General features: G+C 39.1%; 1 protein-coding gene across 1 annotated transcript in view; it reads left to right on the forward strand.

Moving 5' to 3' along the window:
- The first annotated feature begins 6,497 nt into the window (after positions 1-6,497).
- FAM189A1 (family with sequence similarity 189 member A1) overlaps positions 6,498-21,184 on the forward strand; it is a 556,488-nt gene continuing 541,801 nt past the window's right edge. The window contains exon 1 of the mRNA XM_043987879.1: positions 6,498-6,894. Within this exon, the coding sequence (XP_043843814.1) occupies positions 6,646-6,894 (249 nt within the window). The 5' untranslated portion in view covers positions 6,498-6,645. The remainder of the gene's footprint in view (positions 6,895-21,184) is intronic.

Here is a 21,184-nt window from a genome sequence, read left to right on the forward strand (position 1 = left end):
TCAATGAAGTCAGGGAGATGAGATGTAAATATATAGAAAGTTAAATAACAATTAAATACATATATGTATATACATATGCACATACATGGGTTCAAAACAACAGATGTAATGGGGCAGTAGTTAATTGGCAGGAGTTGAAGGAGAAAAAGATTCAGGATAAGGTCACTAACAAACTACCTCTGTCCTTTGGTCAGGTATGTCATATACTTAGCCCTACTAATACATTGACCCTATTTCTGGCTGTAAGAAAGTAACTCATCTCTGAATAGACTGGCTCTGTATCAATGTCAGTTTTAATGCTGGTTCCTCAAAATATCAGTCTGTACACCCTGATCACACCTTGGTCTGACTTGGACTTCTGGACTATTCTTACTTCTAATCTCTCCATGACTCTACTTTAACAAGGGAGGTTTTACAGAGGTAATGGGATTTGGACTAGATCTTGGAATATGACGATGTAGGTAGAAAGGAGGAAGAAGGTTGTTCAAAGAGGATGGGACAGTGTAAGCCAAAGCACAAATAGGAAAAGTTCAAGGTATATTCATGGGACTATGAAAAAAAATCAGCTTGGTTAAATAGAGTGTTTGGAAAAATAACTGGAAATAAGTCTAAGAAAATAAAATGGCCCTACCACAAGAAAAACCTTTATGGGATCTTCATAATACTTCATTTTTCATTACTTATAATGATTACTATTTACCCAAAGAATTCCATTTGTAAGTGATTTGCTGCAATTAGATAGAAACAATTAGAGTGGCATTAACTTGGGATCATAGATTTTTAGAATTTTAATTCAATATTTAAAAAGCCTTTTTTTTTGGTGGAGACAGCAACTGTTTTAGTTTTGGGGGCAGCTAGGTGGCACAGTGGATAAAGCACCTGCCCTGGATTCAGGAGGACCCGAGTTCAAATCCTGCCTCAGACACTTGCCACTTATTAGCTGTGTGGCCCTGGGCAAGTTGATTAACCCCCACTGCCCTGCCCCCCCAGTTAGTTCTGAGGTATCACCTCATACCTCTTAGTGTGGCAAATACATATAAAAAACAAAAAATATTGGATGTTGGAGGGGATGTGGAAAAACTGGGACACTAATCCACTGTTGGTGGAGTTGTGAATGGATCCAACCATTCTGGAGAGCAATTTGGAACTATGCCCAAAGGGCTGTGTATACCCTTGGATCCAGCAGTACCACTGCTAGGTTTATATCCCAAAGACATTCCCCCAGAGAAAAAAAAGACCTATTCATACAAAAAAATTTATAGCAATTCTTTTTGTGGTGGCTAAGAATTAGAAATCAAAGGAATGTGCATCAATTGGGGAATGGCTAAATAAGCTGTGCTATATGGTGGTGATGGAATATTATTGTGCCATTAGAAATGACAAGCAGATTTCAGAAAGTCCTGGAAAGACTTGTATGAACTGATGTATAATGAAGTGAGCAGACCCAGAGAATGTTGTGCACAGAGACAGCAATATTGTTTGATGAAGAACTGTGAATGACTTAAGTATTCTCAGCAATACAATGATCCAAGACAATCCCAAAGGACTAATGATAAAGCATACTATCCACCTCCAAGGAAAGAACTGATATTGATTGAACATAGACTAAAGCATGCTATTTTTCACTTTCGCTTTTTCTTTTATTCAGGTTTTCTTATACAAAATGACTAATATGGTGATGTTTTGCATAATTGCACATGTATAACCTATATCTGATTGCTTACTACCTCAGGGGTGGGGGTGGGAAGGAGGAATAAAATTTGAAATTCAAAACTTTAAATAAAAATTTTTATTATTAAAATGTTTTTAAAAAGTTAGTCAAGGCAATACCAAAGGACTATCGATGAAACATACTACCCACTTTCAAAGAAAGAACTGATATTGATTGAACACAAACTGAAGCATGCTATTTTCACTTTCTTTCATTTTTTCACTTTTATTCAAGTTTTCATATACAAAATGACTAACATGGTAATGTTTTACATAATCACACATGTGTTATCTATATCTGATTGCTTACTGCCTCAGGGAGGGAGGGAAGGAGGGATAAAAATTGGAACCCCAAACTATGAACAAAAATGTTTATTACTTAAAAAAAAGTTAGTCAAAGAGTTCTAGTTGAAGGTCAACATCATACTTCAAAAACCAAATGATAAATTTGGCTTCATTTTTCCTCTTAAACTGATGGATGAAAATCATGCACATCCCATGTGCATGATTCCTAACTCTAGTACTTTTCCCCTAAAGGCAAAACATTTCTTTCATGTATTATTTTGTTAGTGTCAATGTGTATGCATATGAATAGCTGCTTATTTTTTCTATTGAATCATTAAAATATGCAAGTCTGCAAAAATGCTGGTAGAATTAATCTAAGTAGATTTTTTTTCTCACACATTCATTGTCCTTCCTGCATAATCCAGAAAGATTTGTTGGCTTTAATCAGGTGGTTCTCACAAATGCAAAATAATATTTATAAATTCTGATAATCCTCTTGAAAAAAAAAGAGCCAAACAAGCAACTTTGAAGACTCTAAAATGAATTAATGGTCTAATATGAACTCATTCTAAGTGACAGAAGTATCTTCCACAGTTATTTTAAAATACTGAGGCTTATATGTCTTTTCTTAATTGCTTTAAAAATGTTTGATATGAATAATTATTTGAACTTCATCTTCCTAAATTTGCTGTATTTTTATTATATAATCATTATTCTAATAATTTATAAAGATGTCCTTCATAAATTTCATACACCTTTACTTTCTACTAGATTATATACTGTTTGAGGATAGGGATCATGTCTTATTAACCTTTGGCCTTCCCTAGCAAATAGTCAAAAAGTATTTATTAAGCACTTACTATATGCCAATCATTATGCTAAGCACTTGGGACATAAAAATAAATGGGAAAAAAAAGCCCTGTCCTTAAGGAGCTCATATTCTAATAGAGAATGCAAAATGTCAATATCTAGGTGATATTGATCTCTTTTTAGAGAGTATATGGGGCATAATTTCGAGGGAAATGCACTAGAAAGGTCTTCTGTGGTAGATGATATTTGAGTGTATTGAACATAGAAGATGTTCAATAAATGTTCAATGAATCTATTTGCCAATATAGGCAATAAACTGGTGAAAGTTTCAATTATGGATCAAGCTCATCTTTTACTCCTAAGTTCCTAAAATACAATTTCACAAAAGAGTGACCCCTCTAACATAGAATCAACAAAGATCCCTTTCCCTGTGAAGCTAAAGTCTCCTGTTTCAAATACTAACTGCCAAGTTTGCCTGAGTAATAGATATGCCTGTGGGTGGCAAGTAATAACAGGAAGTTCTCTTTCCCTCCTTCCCTCTGAGGGGAGATACTGTGTTTATAAAGGACTCATAAAGTTGTTTCCTGAACAGGTTGAAAGCCAGAAAAAAAAGAAAGTGACACAAATGAGGCCATTTCCATTGAAAGGGGATCACTACTATGCTGACTTCCAAGTTTTAGAACTTTCTAAGAACAGGATAATGAGGTTGAAGAGAAAGTGTCCCTTTGCTTGTGTGTTGGAAATAATCAGTAAGGTTTTAAATTTATTTAAAATATAAATAATAACAACAATACATTGATTTGGTATTTAAAGGTTTCAGAACACTTTCACTAACAATATCCTTATGAGCTGGTGCAAGTATTATTTTACAGATGAAGAAATCAAGGCTCTGAAAGACTCCTCCCATGCATCTGGCCACAAAATTCAGACAAAAAGTCCAAAAAGGATTTCAGATTTAGAGATTTCTGAAAGAGAACCCATAACCTTTTTAGGAATCCCAGTACAGTGATTTAGCAAGGCTATCTGGAAATTCTTCCTAACACTTCTATCTGGTAGTTAAAACTAATTTCCTGCTATTTTGATCTCAATGAAGATAAGCCAATAGATGATAGCTTATATTTAGACAGTGCTTTGTGGTTTACAAAGTGAATTTGCATATAATTTTCTTCTTTCTTGCTTGTGCCCAGGGCTCCTCAGATTCTACAGAGGCTGCCCATTCCATTTACACTTAAAGGTGGTTCATAAGAAGGGCCATGGAACATTAATTTGTAGAAGGAACCATCCTTAGTTTCTATTTACTTCTACTATCCTATGGTGACCTTTGTATTTTAAAAGATCAAATCAGCAATGTATTCTTCTAAGTACAGTAATTCATTTATATAATACTTAACAATGTATCTTCCTCACAAACCTGTAAATGCAAATAATGATATCCTTACTTTACAGATGAGGAAAATGAATTTTGGAAGTGCCTTATCCATAGCAAGATAGCTTGCTAGTAGGTTTTGAAGCAGAGATTTAAATTTAATTTTTTAAAAATTATTTTTATATGCAAAGGCCCACAAAATATCTCCCAAGTTCCACCAAAAAGAAGGAAGATTCTAAAAAAAGTATACCTTAAGCTAAGTATAATCTCTTTAAAAATATGCTGACAGAAGATAGAATAGATGACTTGATAGTCTTTTATCAGAACTTTAAGGTTTTATTTATTTTTAATACTCTTGACACTGTTAGAAAGCAAACTTTTTTATTTCTAGTAAAATCCCTGCTTGTGAAAGTCATGTAAGCAGATGTCTTGTCCCTCAAAGGGCCTGCTGAAAAAAAAAATACACATACCTTCAGGGAGGTGCTCTGGGGAGGCTGTCTGTGAAATTCTGAACCAGCCAAATAAATATTTTGCATTGTATAAGATTATAATATTAGAAATGAGTGATTTGGGGGAGAAAGCTTTACCATGTAGTTCTCTGCTCCTGTACACAGCTAATTAAAATTACTCCATGGACCAGAGTTTCCCTTAAATTTGCTGTTTTACATTAAATATAGCCCACCGTAATATTCGACATTTAACACTGGTCTGAGTCGGGACATAAGAAATGCTGCACATTTTTTATCTTCCTAATTTAATTCCCTTTACTTGTAAACCACTCTTTCTTCTCTCCTGGATCCTTTGCTCTTTTCTTACTCCTTTCCCGAGGGATTTCCCCCCCCCCCCCGCCTTTTTTTTTGTCTATATTTGTTTCACCCTCCCCCCCCCCCCCCCCCCCCCCGCCCCCATCAAAGCAGCTTCTTCCCTTTCCACAGCTTCAAATAAGGGTTAACGAATGCCCCTTTGGAGAGAAGACACTAGTCAAGCCCAGCTAGGAAGTCACCTCGTCCACCTTTCAGAAGAGGATTCATTGTGAGCTCGGGAGCCAGAGCACAGGGCGCACCGCCTGCCCGGGCCTCGGGGCCAGCTCGGAGACAGGACTCAGTCCAGCCCACTAGCCACCCTTGGAAGGAGCTTGGGAGCTCAGTCGCAGTCCCTAACCCCTAGTCCCCCAAGCCACCCCCCCGCCCGGGATAGGGAGTTTCGGGGGCCTGTCGGATCTCTCTACTTTCCCCTGTCTTGCGGGGACTGATTCCCTGTCCACGGCCAGTGTGAACCCAGCCCAGAAGGGAACCGGGACACTGGCGAGACGCAGACGCCTTTCGCGTCCCCAGGGCTCCCATCTCGCCACCTTCTCTCAGCGGGAGCCGCTGCCCTTGATTTTTCTTGCTAGTGGAAGCTGCTCGTTCTCCCCCTGGAGGCGGCGACGGCTCTTCCTGCAGCCTCCCGCCCCTTCTCCAGTAAACACCCTCGTCCACCCCCTTCTCCCCAAACCAGACTCTCGCTCCCGAGGGGTCGGCGCCTCAGCTGCTTCCACGGAGCGCGTGCGAGGTGGGGGAGGCTCCAGCTCGGTCGCCTCTCTTCTCCCCCCGGTACCGCAGCTTCTCCTGCGGAGCTAGCCACTGCACTGGCCCGGCCACAGCACCTGTGCCACCACCGGCGCCTGCAGCCTTTCTCCTTCTCTCCTTCTCTCCTCCGCCCCCGGCCCCTCCTCGAGCCAGGGGCTGCCGAGTGCACATCCGGGCGGCGGCTCGCGCGCGCGAGCGTCTGGCTGGCTGGCTGGCCCGGGTGCGGGGGGCGCGGGGCCGCTCGCGCCCGTGCCCGAGTGTGCGGAGCCGGCACTGGAGGCGCCGCGCTCTGGCGGGGGGCGGGAGGAACGGTGGAGCCGAGTGTGTGCGTGTGTGCGTGTGTGCGAGTGTGTGTGTGTGAGGGAAAGGGAGAGGAGAGAAAGAGAGAGAGGAAGAGGGAGATCTAGAGCGCATCCGTGATGCACGAGGCTCAGTAACCCGCCCTCCACTGGAGCAGCGGCAGCGGCCGCGGCGGCTCCCGCCCGCCTGCGGGATGGGGTTGCCCACGCTTGCTTCTCCTCTTCACCTTCTTGCCCGCAGGCGGCGTGCAGCGCCAGGGGACCCACCTGCCCTAGCAGCCCCCACCAGAGGACGTCCCCGACTGAAGCTCAACTTGCCGCGGACTCTTTTGGAGGAGCGGGGGAGCGAAGCGCCCTGAGCTGCGTGTCCGGGGGCCGTAGTCCCCTCTTCGGCCGCAGAGGCACCGGGACAACCGCCGCCTCCGCCAGAGCCCCAGCCTCTGTGGACTCGGGCACGGAGGGACCGAGGGACTGCTTGCGCCCAGGGAGACGCGGCTCGGGGCTCCCGGGCTGAAGGTCCCAGCTGCGCATCAGCAGAGGACGAAGACGAAGCGGTGTCAGCGCCCGAGGAGCTGCGGCCCCGCCCGGAGCCTGCAGAGTGCCCGGGATGCCGCCAGCCGTGGCCGGGGGTGGCTCGGGCTTGGCGGTGGCGGGCCCCCGCTCGCTGAGCCCCGCCACCCTGTCCCGCAGCCTATCTCGCCTGCGCGAGTACCGGACCCGCTCCCGGATCATGCTGGCTCTCGGGGTCACGCAAATGGTGCTCGGATGCCTCATCGTGGCGGTCAGCTTCGCGGCACTGGCCCTGACCACCTCAGCCAGGGTCCGGCACTCCTGCCCCTTCTGGGCTGGCTTCTCGGTAAGTGCTATCAATAATCTTTTCCTTTCCTTTCTCTTAGCCCTTTCATCCCTGGTCTTCGCTTCTCCCCCGGTGGCATCTCGGACACTCAGCACCAGCAAAGTTGGCAGCTGAGACAAACTTGCGACGTGCACCAAGTGCGGATGGGGGTTCAAAGTATGAGAGGAGATGGACTTGCGAATAGTGCTTGGCCCCATGGTGATCTTCTGGAGGTGTCGGGCCACGCTCAGCAAGGCACACACTTGGGAAAGATGCGCCCGCTCTTGGTCATTCCTATTAAGGAGCAATTACTATAGAAACCCAGGAGCATTTTAGCCCCTAAGTTCGGTGGATAGGATACCGATATTTGCCTTTTTTTTTTTTTTGCTAGTGGATTAGAAAGACCTAAGGGAAATTGCTAAACTGCAAAACTGGGAATTTAAAAAAGAATCGCCCTTTTCATATTCCAACACCAACTATAATTACACTCTTCTAAAACAAACACCTAATCTGTATTGATTGGGCAAGCTATTGAACAACATAACCTTGTTAGTTATTTTACAGATGCCAGTCAGCCAAACCTTCGGGCTTTTTGCCAGTTACTTGTAGAAATCACAATGTGATGGAGATTGTAATGGCTTAATAGTTATTCGTAGGAAATTGGTCCTGAAAAATTAAGCTGTAGTTATGCAATAGGTGTTTTATCCGTGCCCTTCTCCCTGCAGAATTTTCAGAAGTTGGGTCCCAGATCCCACAGATGGGTGTTTAATTATATCCTTGAATAGAACAGTTTGTCTCAGGTTTTCAGCTGAAGGCTTTCCTTGGTCAATTGACTAAACTCTTTCCCATAAGGGTGTTTATTGCTAAGTTTTAATGTGACTTTTTCGAAATGATTTGCTTTCATGGTTTGGAACTTTGTCTTACAAAATCGAGTAGACCCACATGCTTCATAGACCCTTGAGATGAAATTAGGATTTTGGTAGAAATTTAATTACCAGACAGGTTGTGTTGGAGGTAATAAAATGAGATTAGAACAGTAGGCACAGATTGTAATGCACACACGCAATACAAAAATCCTCACAATTGCAGAGAGCAACCAATGGACTGCTCCATTGGGAGATCTATGCTTCTTTGCTCTTAGCTTGCCACCACATTTGCTGAGTGAGGAGATGTATGACAGTTAACTGCCATCGTTTTCAATGTGAAAATTGAAAATCCTGTGACTAGGTAGGCTTGATCTAAGCCCTTTTCCCTCCAAATAACCTTTTTTTTTTTCCTTTGCATAAGATGATGTGGCTTTATTTGACTCCACTTTTACCTATTGTGTACACATATATTTCCATTTCCACACCTGGTGGTATTATGTCATACTTATTTTGGGGAAAAATATTATATGGACATGTAACATATATTTGTAGCACGTTCTTCCTGAATTCTCCAATTGGGAGGACAGGTTTTAAAGTTTGTGTGTGTGTGTGTGTATTTTCCCATGGAGTGAAACCAGAGATGTTTCCAGGGTAACATATCACAGAGGTCTTGCTATGAGGAGGTCTTGCTTTCTTTAATAGATTGTTGCTAAGAATTAATTTTTGGAATTTTCTACAATGTCTTGTTAAAAATGAAAATATAATACATCTGTAGGTTTTAAAAATTAGAGAGAGTGAAAAATCTATTGAGAACTGATAGATTTATAGACAAAACACAGAGGACTTGAACTGACTTGTGAACTTCATTTTGCTGAATCTGGAATAAAAATGGCACAATAATTCCACATATAAAAACTTGTTTGAGATTCTTTTAGCAGTTGCTATTTGCCCTTGAATTTTTAGACAAGCCTCCCCCCCCCAAAAAAAATAAACCCTATGTTTTTTCTTTTCTGGTAATGGCCTTTGTTCTCTAAATCCAACACATAGCTATTTTAATGAGATCAAAGCAAAACTGACTCTTAAACTCCATAATCGATACAGGTGTGGTCATTAATCTTAATTGGGGTATTAATTTCAAAGCTTATTACAGACTAAAGCTGAGTCTGGTAGAGGTGATCTGTAACAACTATTGTAGGAGACTCTTAGCCCAATGTGCTTGTGAAGAAAAGAATGGGATTTTGAGACTATAACTTTGGAGCTATAATTCAAAGCCTTTACTATATATAGTCACACATCTGTTGCTCAGTTTTACCTCTACTTAATATATATGTTATATTGATTTTGAAGTTTGTCAATCTATTGAAATTTTTTTTTTTGCGGTGGTAGGCTTGTACATTAACTTCTTTTCTCCCTTCTACAGCCTCCCTCAAATAAACCAAAGAAATATAGCTTCTGATGGATAGTGGCAATTTCCCATGAGAACGATTTAAATTTTAGTATCAGATTATTTAAAATTGAAAAAAAACCCTATTTTTTCATTGTACATAACAAAGAAACTTATTTAGATGAAGTACATTGAACATATTCTTTACTTGGTATAGTGGAAAGAGTTGGATTTGGAGTAAAAGGACTTCAGTTCAAATCCCACTTCTTCATCTTGGCATCTGTGATGCCGAGAATGTATTGAAATATGATTAAATTAAAAATGAAGTTATATTTCCAGGCTTATTATTTCTAGGAATATATTACTGTAGACTATTATAGTATAGTAATTTCCTGCAGTTTTGGATATAGTGTTTCCCCCTAATTCTACATTTATTTCCTTATATGTGTGTCTTTTGGGTTTTTTGTTTTTCTCTTTAAATTTAGCCTTTTAGAGATACATATCCTTTTTCTCTATAAATGTCTTTGTCAAACACTCTGGAAACAGTTTTAGATAAAGGGCAAAATAACGTGTTAATATATACACTGACATTCTTCTCTGGCCCCTTTCCATGGGACCACCTTATAATGAAGTTCTTTGTGTAACTAGAATGTCTCCACAGGAGCTAAGATGAACCCATCTTATCTTGAAGCTCATTCTCTGGAGAGTGTTGAGTATTATTATTATAGCAAAGTACTAGTATAGTTTATGAAGGTAAGAACATGTGATATTATTGAAGTAATCTACCTTTCTCTTGGAGATTTTATGTACTGTAGATTATTACATATTGAAAAAAGCTATTGGGTCATAACTAATATATTTCTGCTTTCTTTATTATTTTTTTAAGTGAGGCAATTGGGGTTAAGTGACTTGCCCAGGGTCACACAGCTAGTAAATGTTAAGTGTCTGAGGCTGGATTTGAATTCAGGTACTCCTGACTCCAGGGCCGATGCTCTATCTACTGCATCATCTAGCTGCCCCTGCATCAATTTACTTTGTGACATTGGGCAAATTGCTTGGCCTTTCTAGGCCCACATTTCTCCATTTGTAGAATGAGAGATTTGAACTGGATCTCTCTAAAGTCCCATTCAAGGCATTCATTTTAAGAATCTGTCAACTTGTGTCCAATATACTCATTATTAGCTACTAATTGTGGGAAAAACTCCTTGCAGAGACTGTGCACAGGAATAATAAAGGATGCAAAGATACAGGTTGGTTGTGATCTACAAGTATGGAGAGAATCAGCCTATATTAGTGAGATTACATATCTATTGAAGAACTGACTAGTTTCTGATAAGATTGGTTCCTTTCAACAGTTGCCTGTCCTGACTCTCTAATGCCTAGTAGAGAGGAGAGTTTGTCTTCCATATGCAGGCAGCCTCTTCTCATATTCTTAGAAATCAGAGGCTTTGGGAATAAATAGAGAATGTTGGTTTTGTCAAGAAAGTAATGCTAGATCTCGCAATTTCCCACCTGCCATGACCAAAACAGAGTTTATTATCTTTTATCTCAAATATCTCTTCTAAACTTCTCTTTTATTGTCAATGGAACTATCATTCTCACAGCTACCCAAGCTTGAAATTTTGCTGTCATCTTTGATCTTCCTTATTTGCATTAACCCCATATCCAATCTATTGTCCTCTTGTTTCTACCTTTAAAAAGGCTTTTGTATGTGACCTCTTTACTCCATTCACAGCCTCCATGTTAGTACAAGTTCTTATCATCTCATGCCTAAACTATTGCTATAGTCTTCTGATTGGTTTCCCTGCTTCAAGTCTTTCTCCACTCCAGTCCATCATCCATTCATTTTTCCAAGTGATCTTCCAAGAATGCACATCTGATAATATTGCTTTCAGTCAAATGTGGAAGACAACAAGTACCTATGTAAGCTATAAAGTACAGTTAAGTTCAGTTACTCTGTCCTTTTCAATAAAGCAGTTTATGGCTGAGAGATAAGGAAAATGTACTTTTGCATAAATAATAAATTGATAAATTATGTAAAGTATTGCCTCTTTTATAGGTGAGCCATTTATACCTGAAAGTAGTAGAGAAAAAAATTTGGTTTAATAAAAACTGCTAAAATTCATGTATAAGGAAACAATTTTCGGGTGGTATATGAGCAGTTTGGTGTAGAAAATTAACTATGGAATAAAGATAAAAGGTTGTCACTGCCTTTTAAAAATGTATTATTTATTTTAAACATTCTTTTCTTTTTAAATTTGGAGTTTCAAGTTTTCTTTCTTCCTTCCACCCCTCATTCACCTACTGAGAAGGCAAACAAAATGATATAAATTAATTACCCTTGTGAAATAATGTAAAACACATTGCCATATTGCCATGTTGCAAACGAAAAGTGAAAAAAGTGAGAAAATTATACTTCAATTTCCACTCAGAGTTTATCAGTTATTTCTATGGAAGTGGATAGCATTTTTTCATCATGAGTCATTCGGAATTGTTTTGGATCATTGCATTGATCAGAGCAGTCAAGTCTTTCATGGTTGGTCATCATTAGAACATTGCTGTTACTGTGTACAATGATTTCCTGGTTCCTTTCACTTCACTTTGTATCAGTTCATATAACTCTTGCCATGTTTTTCTTTCCTCTGAAACCAGCCCCCTCATCATTTTTTATAGCATAATAATACTCCATCACAATTATTTGCCACAACCTATTCAGCCATTCCCCATTTGATGAACATCCCCTTAATTTTTAATTCTTTGCCACCACAAAAAGAGCTGCTATAAATATTTTTGTACACACATCCTTTTCCTTATTCTTTGATCTCTTTGGGATATAGACATAGTAGTGGTATTTCTGGGTCAAAGGGTATGCACATTTTTATAGCCCTTTGGGCATAGTTCTTTTTTTTTTTTTTTTTAGTGAGGCAATTGGGGTTAAGTGACTTGCCTAGGGTCACATAGCTAGTAAGTGTTAAGTGTCTGAGGCCGGATTTGAACTCAGGTACTCCTGACTCCAGGGCCGGTGCTCTATCCACTGTGCCATCTAGCTGCCCCTGGGCATAGTTCTAAATTGTTTTTCAGAATGGTTGGACCAGTTCACAACTCCAACAACAGTTTTTAGTGTGCTTTTTTTTCCTCATACCCTCTAGCATTTGTCATTTCTGACAGGTGTGAGGTGGTACATCATTATTGTTTTAATTTGCATTTCTCTAATCAGTAGTGATTCAGAGCATTTTATATAACTATAAATAGCTTTGATATCTTCTTCTGAAAACTGCCTGTTCATTTCATTTGATTATCAGTTGGGGATCACTTGTATTTTTATAAATTTGACTCAGTTCTCTACATATTTAAGAAATGTGACCTTCATTATAGAAACTTGCTATAAATTGTTTTGATATTACTCTATTACCCTTTGGTCCCTTTGAGCAAAATGGATTTTCCCTGATTATTTCTTTTGATCATGTCTATTTTTGCTTTTGTTTTGTCTGAGATCATGATTTTTACCCCTGTCTTTTTTACTTCAGATGAAGCATAGTAGCTTTTGCTCCAGCCCTTTAATTCTGTGTGTCTTTCTTTTTCTCGTGTGTCTCTTGTAAACAACATATTCTGGTTTCGAATCCATTTTTTCATCTGCTTCCATTTTATGGGTGGAGCCCATTCCATTCACATTCACAGTTATTTCTTTTTATTTCTTTTTAATCATTCATTCATTCATTCATTCATTTATTTATATTTTTATCATAAAAGTATTTTATTATTTCCAGTTACATGTAAAGATAGTTTTCAACATTTGTTTTCATAAGATTTTTTGTTCCAAATTTTTCTCCCTTCCTCCCTTCCCTTCCCCCCTCCCCAAGACAGAAAGCACTCTGGTATAGATTATATATATACAATCACATTAAACATATTTCTGCATTAGTCATTTTGTGAAAGAAGAATCAGAACACAAGGGAAAAACCTCAAAAAAGAAAAAAAACACAACCAGAAAGTAGTAACGGTATGGTTCAATTTGCATTCAGAATCCACAGTTCTTTTTTCTGGATGTGGAGAACATTTTCCATCATGAGTTATTTGGTATTGTCTTGGATCATTGTACTTCTGAGAAGAGCTAAGTCTATCACAGTTGATCATCACACAGTGTTTCTCTTACTGTGTACAATGTTTTCCTGGTTCTGCTCACTTCACTCAGCATCAGTCCACTTAAGTCTTTCCAGGTTTTCCTGAAATCTGCCTGCTCATCATTTCTTACAGCACAACAGTATTCCATTACATTCATATATACCACAACAGTTATTTCTTTCTATCTTATTTTTCCTGTTTATTCTCTCTCTTTCTCTCTCTCTCTCTCTCTCTCTCTCTCTCTCTCTCTCTCTCTCTCTCTCCCTTTCTCCCTCTCTCCCTCTCTCCCTCTCTCCCTCCCGCTCTCCCTCCCTCCCTTCCTTCCTCCCTCCCTCTCTCTCTCTCATCTTCCTCAAAATTCTGTTATGCTTCTGACCATTTTCTCCCTTAATTTGCCTTCCATTTTATCATCCCCCATATTTCTTCCCCCTTTCCCCTCTTGTTTCCCTGTTGGCTTAGATAGATTTCTATATCCAATTGAGTGTTCATATATATTCTTCTCTCTTTGAACCAATTGTGATGAAAGTAAGGTTCAAGCATTCTCTCCTTCCAATTTTCCTTTCCAGTATAATAGCTCTTCCTTGTAAGCCTCTTTTACGGGGAAAAAATTCCTCATTCCACCTCTCCCCTCCACCTTTATCCACTGCATGGATGAAGAGGTGAGACCCTTCATTTTTTTGTTTGAGGTCACTCTAATATAGTCAACTCACATACATGTCCTCTATATATGTAGACACCTTCTAAGTGCTTTAATCATGAAAAAGTTTTTAGGAGTTACATATATCATCTTCCCATATAGAAATGTAAACAGTTAACTTTATTGAGTCTCTTATGATTACTTTTTCATGTTTATCTTTTTATACTTCTCTTGAGTCTCATATTTAAAAGTCAAATATTCTATTCAGTTATGGCCAAGAATGCTTAAAAAGTCTCTATTTCATTAAATATCTGTTTTTCTCCCTTGATGTTTTATACTTAATTTTGCTGGGCAGGTTATTCTTGGTTGTAACCCTAGCCCTTTTGCCTTTTGGAATATCATAGTCCAAGATTTCCATTCTTTTAATGTGGAAGTGGCTAAATCTTGTGTGATTCTGACTATCATATTTGAATTATTTCTTTCTGGTTGCTTATAATATTTTATCCTTGACATGGGAGCTCTCAAATTTGGCAGTATTATTCCTGGGAGTTTACATTTGGGGTTCTCTTTTATGAGGCATTTGGGGGATTCTTTCAGTTTTTGTTTTATCCTCTGGATCTAAGATATGGGGACAGTTTTCCTTGATAATTCGTTGAAATATGATGTGTGGGCTCTTTTTTATTATGGCTTTCAGGCAGTCCAACAATTCTTAAATTATCTTTCCTTGATAAGTTTTCCAGGTCAGTAGTTTGTCCAATGATACATTTCACATTTTCCTCTCTTTTTTTCATTTTTTTGCTGTATGTTGATGTTTGTTGGAGTCATTAGCTTCCACACACTCAATTCAAATTTTTAAGGAATTATTTTCTTCAGTGAGCTCTTACACCTCTTTTTACATTTGGCTAATTCTGCTTTTTGTTTGTTTGTTTGTTGTTGTTGTTTTGCAGGGCAATGAGGGTTAAGTGACTTGCCCAGGGTCACACAGCTAGTAAGTGTCAAGTGTCTGAGGCCAGATTTGAACTCAGGTACTCCTGAATCCAGGGCCAGTGCTTTACCACTGTGCCATATACCTGCCCCTAATTCTGCTTTTTAAGGAGTTTTTTTCTCCAGTGAATTTTTGTGCCTCTTTTACCATTAGGCCAATACCTTTTATAAGGTATTATTTTCTTCTATATTTTTTACCTAAGTTGCTAATTCTCTTCTCATAATTGTCTTGCATCACTCTCAATTCTTTCCCCATTTTTTCCTTTCACCACTTTTAACTTTCTTTAATGCTTCCAGGAATTCTTCTTGGGCTTAGGTCTGATTTGCATTTTTCTTTAAGCCTTTGCTTGTAGCTGTTTTCACATTGTTGTCTTCTGAGTTCAAGTCTTAGTGTTCCCTTCTATGTAGTAGCTTTTTATGGTCAGGTTCTTTGTGTGTGTGTGTGTGTGTGTGTATGTTTTGTTTATTTTTCCATCCCATTTCTTGACTTTGAATTTTTAAGTTGGGCTCTGCTCACTTGGGATGGTAAGGCAATGTCACAAACTTTAGACTTTTTTGTGCTGCTGTTTCCAGTACTAGTTCTGTAGATCTACAAATTTTTGGTGCTTCCAAGTTTATATGATCTGGGGAGAGGTATGGTCACTGCTGTCTTGGTCTGTTCTCTGGTCTTTACCCAGAAAATGTCCCTGGTCCTCTGCAGTCATAAGCACTAGTGCTCCTCTTGGTTCTGAAACTGTGACCAGGGCCCCTTCTCCTTTGTGACCAACCCCAAACACTCCTCTCCACCCTGGAACTATGACCAAGACTTGCATATGGAGTTGCCAATCAGCACCAGTTGTACCCAGTGCCAGTAAATGATACCTTGTAATATCTTCCTGACTAATTGTTCAATCTACTTTCTGTTTCTGGGCTGAGAGCTTCTGAAGCTGTTGCTGCTGCTGCTGCTGCTGTTTTTCCTTCTGTCGTGGCCACTGCTGGTACTCTTGCCATGCCCTGGGCTGGTTTTCAGACCAGTGTCACAGACCTTTTCCTGCCAATTGCATAAGTTGTCTTAGGCTGGAAAAATGTCTCACTGTGACCTTTTGTTGACTCTGTCCATACACAGTTTTATTTGAGAAGTTATTTAAAGTAGTTTGGAGGGTAATGTTGGGAAACTTCCGCTGGGTTGCTGTCTGTGTTCCACCATCTTGGCTATGTATCCTCAGACAACCTTTGTAAGGATGTAGGATGATGGCTTTTTGCATGCGAACAGTTTAATGGTTTTAAGGAGGCAGGGAGAGAACTTTTATTTATTAAACACTGATAAAATATGAATATGAAGAAACAGTTTTAAAAGACAGATTGTGGAAGAGGTTCCTCTGAGACTTGATAAATGACAGTAGCTGTTAGAGTATTGTGGTCTTCATTTGCATGCAACTGTTTTAAATATAAGAGTACAAAACTCATAAAAATGAAAAATCATAACTGCTTGGAGACTATGAGATGATTAAATGAGGACTGTGGAAGTCATAGGATAGATTTGGTGGGTTTTTACCTCGTAAGTGAAAGGTGAGTCACTGAATGAAAAAGTTGATTGCTTTTGGAGTGTTTCCTAGAGTTTGAGACAAATGAAGCCTCACTTGTGAGAGCTTGAGAGCTAAAGTGGTCGGTAGGGGGAGCATGTTCCATTCATAACAGAGTTACAGGCACTGGGGACAACCAATGCAAAGTAGACAGGAAATGGAATATAGTGTGTGAGAATAGAGGGAAAGCCAGTTTGACTAGATTGTAGAGTAGGAGGGGAAGTAATGTCCATAGAGACTGGAAAAGATTGGTTAGGGTTAGGGTACATATGGCTTAAACAGAAGACATATTTTATAGCATATATATGTATATTATATATGCTAAACAAAAGACATTATATTTCATCCTAAAAGCAATGGAAAGACATTGGAGTTAATTGAGTAGTGGAGTCACATCTTCACTTTAGAAAAATCATTTTGGCAGCTATGTGTAGGATAGAGTAGAGTAGTTAGAGCCTTTAGGTAGAGAAACCAACTAGAGGCTCTTATAATAATCTAGGTGAGAGGACCTGAATTAAGGTGGTAGCTCAGTGATTTGAGAGGAGTAGAATGACAAGAGATATTGTGGAGGTAAAGCTAGCAAGGTTTGACAACTGATTTCAATATATAGGGTGAGACAGAATGGAGGCATCCAAGATAATGCCATAGTTATGAATTTGGAAGATTAAAAGGATGGTGTTGCCTTTAGCAGAAATAGGGAAGTTTGAAAGAGAGAGGGTTTGGGGGGAAGATATAATAATTCCAATTTTGGACATGATGAATTGGAGTTGAATTATCTAATTTTAAATGCTCAGTAGGTAATTGGTGATTCAGGACTAAAGCTTGGGAGAGAAATTGGAGCATTCTCTTCTCTCTCTCTGTCTTTGTCTCTTTTTCACTCGTATTTATTGAGATGATGGTTATTAAATCCATGAGAGAGGATGGGATTCCCAAGAGAGAGTTTAAAGGGTGAAAGACTAGAATGGAACCTTGGGGGAACATCCACATTTGGGGGATATTATGTGAATGTTGACCCAACAGTGGAGATGTGGTTATTCAGCTTGGAGGAAGACCAAGAAAGAGTAATATCATGAAAACCCGCAGAAGGGAGAGTATTCAGGAAGGAAGGGTGGTCAACAGCATGTTCCATTTCTGTACCAAATAAACTCATGGAAGTAAAAGCTTTGTACCAGGATGCCTGTGACAGAAAGGCCCTCTGTGAACTTTGGAGTTGCTATCAAAATTGTCTTGACTTAAAACCTTTTGAGGAAAAAAGTCTAATTACATAAAACCTCCACTTTAAAATGCACATTTCTGGGGCAGCTAGGTGGCCCAGTGGTTAGAACACTGGCCCTGGATTCAGGAGGACCTGAGTTCAAATCTGGCCTCAGACCCTTGACACTTACTAGCTGTGTGACCCCTGGGCAAGTCACTTACTCCCAATTGCCTCACCAAAAAAAAGTGAAGTGGAAAATGCACATTTCTTAGTATTGTAGAAGGTTTTATTGAAGAAAGAAAAAGACAAAGTCATGTGTATGCATATGTATATGTGTGTATGCATGTGTTTTGCATTTATATGTATGTATAGATGTGTGTGTTTGTGTGTGTGTGTGTGTAATTATAGACTCTGGGGATCTTTATCACAATCTCCAATGACATATGACAATGCATAATGATTCTTAGCTTCCCAAGTCTCATAGTAAAATCTTATAATACTTATTATAGTCCCAAGTAAGATGGGGATTTCTTGGTTGAGACCCTTCATGGTGTGGTCTTTTCTTTTCTGTTCTCTGCCGGTGCTTCTGTAGCATTTCTCTCTCTGTGGTTCCCTGTGGATAGCTCTTTGAGGGCAAGGCTGTCTTTTACCCCATTTTTTAAATCTCCAGGGTATTAGCAAAATGCCTGGAACAAAGTAAGTGCTTAATAAATGTTTGTTGATTGATTGATAGAAAGTTATGGGAATCTTTTCTGTATTTTTCTATAGTTTCTTCTGTCTCTTGGCAAGGGGTTAGGCCAGGAGATTCAAGGTGGAATGTCTTCAGAACATAGTAGTGGTTGAAAACTACAATTCCCAAAATGTTTTGGGCTGAAGAAATGTGGCAGATAGACATTCACCAAGATAGGAACTACTAGGAGGAAGGGTAAAGAAGGCAGAATTGAAGATGATAACCTTTTGCTAAGTTATGAAATATTTCAATCAATTTATATGACCGAGTGATGAGGAAATGTCCCTATCTGTAAGAGACTAATAATAGCTTTTAAATGTGGATGGCTGAAAATCTAAGCATAAATGCAAATTATATCTTTGCTGAAGTCTCTAATCTCACTAGCCCTTCCCCAGACAGAGATTTTGCTCAGATTTTTCCTTATTGGAGTTGTGAGGAAGTCAAGACCAAAACTGCTCTGTGAGGTAGAATGAGATTGTAGTCACTAGGGATGTGATTACATAGGTTGCTTTATCGTTGTTATGAAAACACATTTATGTTTCATTGTTATCTGTAGACTTGATTTGCTAGGAGACAAGTCAATTGACTCATTTGTAGACATTTTGAAACTTGGTATGTTTCCTAGAGCCTTTAAATCTGGGTGGGGACAAAACAAGTAAAAGAGATTATTAGTAGAGAATCTTCATACTTTGAATCCTCTTGAATTATCAGAGAGCCTACACCTAGGTTATGTCTTTGTGATGATATACTTTGTTACGATAGTCTTTGCATATATGTAGACTTAATACCCAGGCAAGAGTTTATCAATTTCCATTTTCATGAGAGTCTCTTTTACAAAGTTCAAATTCAGACATGATGTCAAATCCATTTCACTCTTCATTCTTAAGTTGGAGATATCCTTTGGCAAAAGATTTGGTTGCCAACATATATCAATTGCTCTCCAATTTATTCTCTCCAGGTACTTGGGTGGAATTATTCAAATCATCCAAAGCAATCAGCTAATCACTCCAGGTGGAGCCATGTCTTCTGCAGCTCTTAAGATATGTTTGCCATCAGGCTAGTATCAGAATCTTTGATAAATTTGGGAAGAAAGTAAGAAAGACTTCAGTACCCACTACATGAGTTTAGATAGCTGTTAAGTAAAGAACACAGTTTTGATGGAGAATTATGCAGTAGTAGACCTTATTTTAAGTTTTCAGAGAGATTGGTATGTTTCTTAATCATTTTGTTAACACTAACAATTTGTTTATTTAAAACAGGAAATCTTAAAGTCAAAACAGCTATTTTCTTACCCCCAGAGAAGCTACAAATTTAGAATAAGAGAAGCATTCTCAGGTAGAGAACTTTGCTTTGGAAAATGGCACTATTACTCAAAAACCGTTTTTCCCCCATTGCCTATAGGTACATACTTTTTTGGCCTGCCGTTTATGGTCCTTTAGGATATTTTTTCTTTGTTATTAATAGTGAGTATCCCTTCTTTTTTTCTTTTTTTTCTGGGCAATGAGGGTTAAGTGTCTTGCCCAGGATCACACAGCTAGTTGTGTCAAGTGTCTAAGGCTGGATTTGAACTCAGGTCCTCCTGAATCCAAGGCCAGTGCTTTATCCATTGTACCACCTAGCTGCCCTGAGAATCCCTTCTTAATGGAGCTACTTCCCATATGTCCTATGGTTTATAACGCAATCTAGTGCTTCCCTAATTTACTGTTATTGTCAGGATAGAACTGGAAGGTAACTAACACAACTCAAAATTCTTTCATTGGAAACAGTTTCTTCAACAACAAATATTGTATTACAATCATCCAAGTTTTCAACAAATTAGTTATTAAGAGTATACTTATAGCCCATCTTTTCCTTCCTCCCTTTTTTGGCATAATTTTTAGAATTGAGTAATAGTCCTCTATTCTTCTGGTCTTATTTTACACTATTTCTTTTTATATTTTTTTTTGTCAGAGTATATTCCCTTATTTCAGCTTGTCTTTTATTTCCTTCTTACATCTGTGAAGACTGACCACTATACCTAGATTGTAACTTTCCCAGATCTCCAGGTGTGAAACGCGAGGCTTTGGGGTATATTGCAGGAAGTTGGAGTCAAGAGAAACATTTGAATCCTGCCTTTGACATTAGCTGTGATATCATAGGCAAGTTACAGAAATTTTCTAAGCAGTAGTTTCTCCATCTGTAAAAGAGGAATAACATAACTCTTTGTGGTATTTACATCACAAGGTTGTTATGAGAAGCAAAAGAGATCATGTGTGTGTGTTTGCATATGTGTGTGTGTGTGTGTGTGTGTGTGTGTGAGAGAGAGAGAGAGAGAGAGAGAGAGAGAGAGGGAGGGAGGGAGGAAGAGAGAGAATTCTGGGGATCCTTATCCCAATCCCCATTGCACTGGCAGATCAAGCCCCTATGGCATGTACTCTCAGGGTTCTCTGGATAACCCTGAAGGATTGGGATTTGCATTTCTTTTCTTTTTCTTTTCTTTTCTTTTTTTTTTTTTTGTGGGGCAATGAGGGTTAAGTGACTTTCCCAGGGTCACACAGCTAGTTAGTGTCAAGTGTCTGAGGTCACATTTGAACTCAGGTCCTCTTGAATTCAGGGCCGGTGCTTTATCCACTGTGCCACCTAGTTGCCCCGGGATTTGCATTTCTAATGCTGTATAGTTCATAAGCCCCTACCTATGTACTTCATGCTCTGATTATCAGTTGATATTATTTAGTCAGCTAGACTTAGCTTTTAGAAAGGAGGGTATTAGTTATTTTGGTATGTACTTGATACATTTTCTCAAAAAGTCTGTAACACTCTCACACTAATATATACAATGTTGAGGGGAAACA

The sequence above is a fragment of the Dromiciops gliroides genome, chromosome 2, assembly GCF_019393635.1.
Source record: "Dromiciops gliroides isolate mDroGli1 chromosome 2, mDroGli1.pri, whole genome shotgun sequence".
Taxonomy (NCBI): Eukaryota; Metazoa; Chordata; class Mammalia; order Microbiotheria; family Microbiotheriidae; genus Dromiciops; species Dromiciops gliroides.